Source organism: Primulina tabacum, chromosome 9 (assembly GCF_025594145.1).
Source record: "Primulina tabacum isolate GXHZ01 chromosome 9, ASM2559414v2, whole genome shotgun sequence".
Lineage (NCBI taxonomy): Eukaryota > Viridiplantae > Streptophyta > Magnoliopsida > Lamiales > Gesneriaceae > Primulina > Primulina tabacum.
Window position 1 is genome coordinate 25,715,061 of NC_134558.1, and position 6,000 is coordinate 25,721,060.

The window sequence follows — 6,000 nt, forward strand, 5'->3', positions numbered from 1 at the left end:
ATTTCTAGTCAAATTATCTGGTATTTAATGAGTAATCAAATAGTTGATACTGGTAGTGATGAGTTGTGGATGGTCGTGCACAATATGCCGGTTAGATTTTTTTTGTTAGAGTATTGTTTAATAACTGGTCTCGATTGCGTTATAGAGCCCGAAGATCTACCAGATAGAGGTGTCTTTGGCACCAGACACTTTTCCGGTAAGTCTGAGATTGTTTTGAGTGATTTGGAGGCAAATAACATTGTCCAAGTGCAGAATGAGAATGATATAGATGTGGAGAAATTAAAGATGACTAGTCTTTACTTCTGTTGTGCCGTCTTCTGTGAGGGGACTACGAAAAGACGATGAAGATCGACCCTAAATACTTGAGGCTTGTAGATGATTTGGATAGGTTTAACACTTATCCCTAGGGTAGAATAGCATATCGTGATGAGGTCCGATGTTTGAAGAAGGGCCTTTTAGGACGATATACTTACCTCACCGAGGCACATTGTCGGAAAAAAGTTGATGACAGCTTCCTTGTCGGTGGTTTTGTGATGCCTCTGCAGGTATATTATTTTTTGATTGTTAAAATACTTAATAACATTGTTCGAAATTTATGTTACAGATCATCGCTTATGAATATTATCCAAGCGTGGCACAAAAGTTTGCAAAGAGAAGAGATGTTGACAGTTTGATGTGACCCAGGTTGTTTCAGTGGATGACTAACACGTGGCCCTCAAACCGTGCCCCATCTGCTGTTGATGCCAGTGCAGCCTTTGGTGACTGTGCTATAGATGCAAGTAATATGAATTGATTTGATACAATAACTTTGGACATAAATTTAATTAATCTGATACGTTAATAATTAAATGTAGGATTGTCTTGGATGTTTGACTCCTACTCCTGAGGAGCTCGTTTCACCGTATTATACGACCGGAGTTTTTGTTGATTTTGCGCCCGACGCGGTCATCACTCGAGTACTCGAGCTGTGGAGGTAGGGTCAAACAGTCATATGTAGCGAGCACCCTCTGAAGTCTCCCTCAATCTAGCACACGCCTTTATCTCCGAATGGTTCCAGCACCCCTTCTGCACATTTATCTCCGGATGGTTCCAGCACCCGTTCTGCTGATGCCACTAGATCCAGCTCCAGCACCAGTTCTCCCATACATACGGGTCCTAGAGTCCCCTTTGGACTCAATCCTTCCCGCCGCACATCACCCATGGAGCATCGTTTCGAGAGGCAGTTGACTGCATTGGAGGATTCTGTTACTTCTATGCGTCTTGAGATGAGAACATGATTTATTGAGACTAGAGCGCTTATCAGGGATATGAAATCAGGTTTCAATGAGCTGTGATCGAGTTTGGCCGAACAGATTAGAGCGGGTTTTGCTGAGATCAGGTCTCACACGCCAGGTGTTGCTGAGATCAGGTCTCCGACGCCAGTGCATGAGGAGAGAGATTATAGCATAACCTATAGCAAAGGGCGGAAGAGGAAATCATCCGAGACAGATTTTGGTGAGTTAATTTATTAATTATATTTACGTTTACGTAAGAGATTGATTTATTAGAATTTTCATTCTAATTTTAATTTGTTTGATGTATGCTGTTAGGTGTGGATTATAATATGGCTAGAGAAATTGGCAGTAGTAGCCAATCACACCCACAACCGATATTTGAGACTAGCCTTCCAACCATAACAGAGGAATCCTCCGAAGGTGAGTTAATGCACTTTTTTTATTATATATTTATGTATAGTATACTAAACAATAAGCTTTTTATTTTTAGATATTTAAGTGACTCTTGATGCGGTTATGTCAGGTGGCGAGGCGACCACGTCGAGAGGTTAGTACACCACATCTTATCTATTTATATTTGCATTAAAGTTGTTATAATTTATCAATTTACACAGGAAACCGTCAGTTTGGGGCAATTATAGATGACGGTGTGAGGCCATTTGCGGATAGCGTGACTTTGAAGGTAAACAACTCGCTGGCGCGAGTTAGGGCATCGATGCTCGTCCGTCCGCCGAGTAGGATTAAAGGATTTTATGAAGAATATGAGAAGTCGTTCTACGGGCCCATGGCGACCGCAAACTCACATGTCACTATCTCTGTAAGCATTTACTAGTCGTGTATATTTGTAGAGCAATTAATTTTAAACTTTGAAAACCTATTCTTCTGTCGAATTCAGCACATGGGCAAAGCTCTCCGAGGATTGCTTGAGATGCAGATCCGACATCCTGAAGTCATGTCACCAGATGTGTCGTTGATGGATAGGGAATTATACACTTTGATGTCAGTAGTGGCCGAAGATAAAGACAAAGTTGTCAACACAAATCTGGTGGGGATATTCAAAGGTATTGATCCAGAATGGTCGTGCCTCTCGTGAGAAAAGGAACGAATAATTCTCATCCCTGTCCACACAGATGGGCGCTGGTTTTTTCTAAAACTCGTGGCAGGGGTCAATAAGTGCATTATATTTGACTTGCAGCGAAGGCTAGACCCCAACTTCAAAGCTCTGAATGAGGATATAGAGCATATACTTATAAACGCTGCTCGTCTACTATCCATTGTCGGGAACAACCCACACCCTGAGAGGCCATTGTATATAAAGCTACATGATGAATTCATAGCCAAAATTAAACAGTACGTTGTCCTTTCTCTAATGTGTAGTATGTTTAGCATTGATAGATAGACTAATATTTTATTCCTCTTTCTATTAAAAATAATAAAAAATTCAGTATTGTTTTTATTTTTACAGTGATAATTAAGGAGCATTTGTCTTAGCTGTTGCTGGATATGCTTTGTCGAGGAAGAGTGAGCAAATAGTACTAAATTTAAATGATAGACTCATATATCAGTTTAGATATTTTTTAGCCTGTAATATGTTTGATAATCACTGGACATTGTTTTGATGTATTGACATTCTTTTGATGTGATTATTGGACATTGTTTATAGTCGAATTTTGTTGTTGTACTGGACATTGTATGTAATTATTGGACATTGATTTTTGTTGTTGGTCAATTTGGGTCGACTCTGGTTGCTTTTTGGGTCGACCATGTTGATTTGTGAGTTGACCATGTTGATCTGGGTCGACACTGGTCGACCAATCATGTTGATCTGGGTCGATCGTGGTGATTTGTGGGTCGACCATATTGATCTGGGTCGACAATGGTCGACCAATCATGTTGATCTGGGTCGATCGTGGTGATTTGTGGGTCGACCATGTTGATCAGGGTCGACACTGGTCGACCAATCATGTTGATCAGGGTCTATCGTGGTGATTTGTGGGTCGACCACACCTGTGATTTAGGGTCGATTCCATGTTGATTTAGGGTTTAGGGTTTAGGGATGACACTAATGATTTAAGGTCGATCCATGTTGATATTTGGGTCGACCCTGTTGATCTCTGTGTCAATCCATGTTGATTTAGGGTCGACCAAGATTGCTTTTGGGTCGACCCTATTTCTAGATAATTACACAAAGTATGAATCAATTAAGCATATGTTATATGATATCAATTCTATAATGTGATATGTTTTACCACATGACTCATAATGTTACATGTTTTTCATGTCAATCACATAATTTCACAAGTATGTTCTATTATGTCATATGTTTTAACATCCTATGATACATGTTTGTTTTGACATATAAATCACAATTCAACCTTAACATATAAATCACAATTTCACAACTATGTTATATTTTTTAAGAATTTCACAATTATGTTACATTTTTTAACTTATGAATCACGATTTCACAACTATGTTACATTTATTAAGAATTTCACAATTATGTTACATTTTTTAAGATATAAATCACAATTTCACAACTAAGTTAGGTTCTCGCCTTTGGGTCGACCCAAAGTTGCTCCGGGTCGACCAAGCGTTGCTCCGGGTCGACCCATGCTGTAACTTTGAGTTGACCCATGTTGCTCCTGGTCGACCCAAATGCTGAATCTGCTTTTATCTTTTGCTGAATTCACCAATCGAAGGAATTATGTTCTGTTTTCTTCTGCCAAGTCTCTTCTCTAACAAATGAGGCAAGACCACTGTAAAATTAATGTTGCGTGGCCATTCACTTTCATCGGGAACTGGATAAATAGTAAGTGCGAGAATTGCACTTAATTTATATGTTAATCCATTTGATCTGTATTGGTTTTGAACAGAATTACGCTTGTTATTTGTTGTTTTTGCGCTGTGCAAGAGATAAATAACTATTGGACGAATGATAGGGATTAGGAGCAATTTTTGATGTCGAACCACTGATGAACTGGAGCAAAAGCACCAAGGATCAAGCGCCTAGGCTCCAACTGTTAGATCCGCATCGCTGAATTGCCAAGCAACAAGCGCCTAGGTGCTGTCTCTCAGCGCCACGGCGCCAGATAATGCGAATGCCAAGCGCCTAGGCGCTGCCCAAGCAGTGTCGCAACGCTAATGGCGGCGAGAACATAACTAATGGGCTTTCATTTGAGGCCCGGACGCGGAAATATATAGAAAAGGAGGGTTCTAAATATAGGGACGCCGTTTTTAGAGAGAAACACACATAGGAGAGCAGGAGCGAACACGAGACGAGATCCGGAGTGCGAAGATCGATCACAAATATGAAGAACGACGGATCTGGGGACAGAGACGACACTTCAGATTTGTCATCTATTCTTTCACTTTTATATTTTACTATGTTGCGATATCTAAAACTTTAAACATGTGTTGTTTTTATTTAGAATTCGTCATGAACTAATTTTCTAGCCTAGAGAATGACGTAGCTTTGTTGATACGATGATTTGACGCGGCTGTTTATATATTAAATTAATTTACTGGCCATAAATTGTGTGTGTTTTGATTAATTCTACAACTCGGGAGAGGGATTAGGATTATAGATCATTAGAGACACATCAATGAATGTTTATATCGTTCGGAAGACGTATAACTTTAGCGAGGCTTAATGAGAACATCTTTTGCATTTACCAATGAAACTTAGATTTTTATTAGGAATGTTTGAATCGAAGCTTGATTGACACAATTTATTCGTCACTTGGGAAATGAAGAATAAAATAATTAAGTGTTCTTTGCCATTAAATAATTGGAATTCATGAATATAAATTCAATTGTGAATAATTATCGTGAAAAATTAGTGAAATCATTCATCTTGATATTTTCTCTCGGTGATATTTCTCCATTCGGTGTTGAGTTTAATTATTTATTTGCAATTAAGTTGTATTTTAACAAACCAAACCTCTTTTGATTTTTCTAAATAAAATCGAGACTATTTTAATTACAAGTACTGATATACGTTTATACACACTCCTCGTTGGATCGACACTTGTACTTAAAAATACATTTTACTATAATTTGGCGTCGTGCGCTTGCAAGCAATCAAGAAAACACGCAACAAGTTTTTGGCGCCGTTGCCGGAGAGTGCCAAAATTTGAAATTATACCAGTATTGTTACCAATTATTCTAGATTTTAATTTAGAGCTTTTTATTTTATTTTTATATTTATTGATTTGTTTATTTTATCTGTTTGACAGTGCATGCTAAGATCGCTAACCCCTGACTTGCTTATTTTTTATCCGGGGATTGAAAGAACTGCGAGAAGACTAAAGAAAGCGAGAAGGGAAGAAATCCAATCGATGGCCGAAAATAGAGAGAATGACAGGCATAACCTGCCAGAGGCTATACCTATCAGAGATCACTTCCTAACAGTAATCAAAAATCATTAACCTGCCAAAGTTTGCTGGAACTACTACTTCTGATCCTCATGTTCAATTGAAGACTTTCTTGGAGATCACGGATACGGTAAAAATTAATAATATTCCTGACGATATTATTAGATTGCGTTTGTTCCCATTTTCTCTCAGGGACCAAGCAAGAGGATGGCTCCAATCGCTTCCAGTGGAGAGCATAACGACGTGGCAAGAGTTGGCAACAAAGTTTCTTTCTAAATATTTTACCCCTGCAAAGTCTGCACAGTTGAAGATTGAGATTAGTACTTTCAGGCAGACTGACTTTGAGCAGC

General features: G+C 38.8%; 1 protein-coding gene across 1 annotated transcript; it reads left to right on the forward strand.

The window, feature by feature from the left end:
- Window positions 1-824: 824 nt before the first annotated feature.
- Window positions 825-2,888, forward strand: LOC142556470 (uncharacterized). The gene is made up of 6 exons (XM_075667932.1): window positions 825-1,494; window positions 1,590-1,694; window positions 1,765-1,821; window positions 1,889-2,091; window positions 2,170-2,624; window positions 2,740-2,888. Exons 3-5 carry the CDS (start codon window positions 1,791-1,793, stop codon window positions 2,365-2,367), a joined length of 432 nt encoding a protein of 143 aa, XP_075524047.1. The 5' UTR covers window positions 825-1,494; window positions 1,590-1,694; window positions 1,765-1,790; the 3' UTR covers window positions 2,368-2,624; window positions 2,740-2,888.
- Window positions 2,889-6,000: the final 3,112 nt, after the last annotated feature.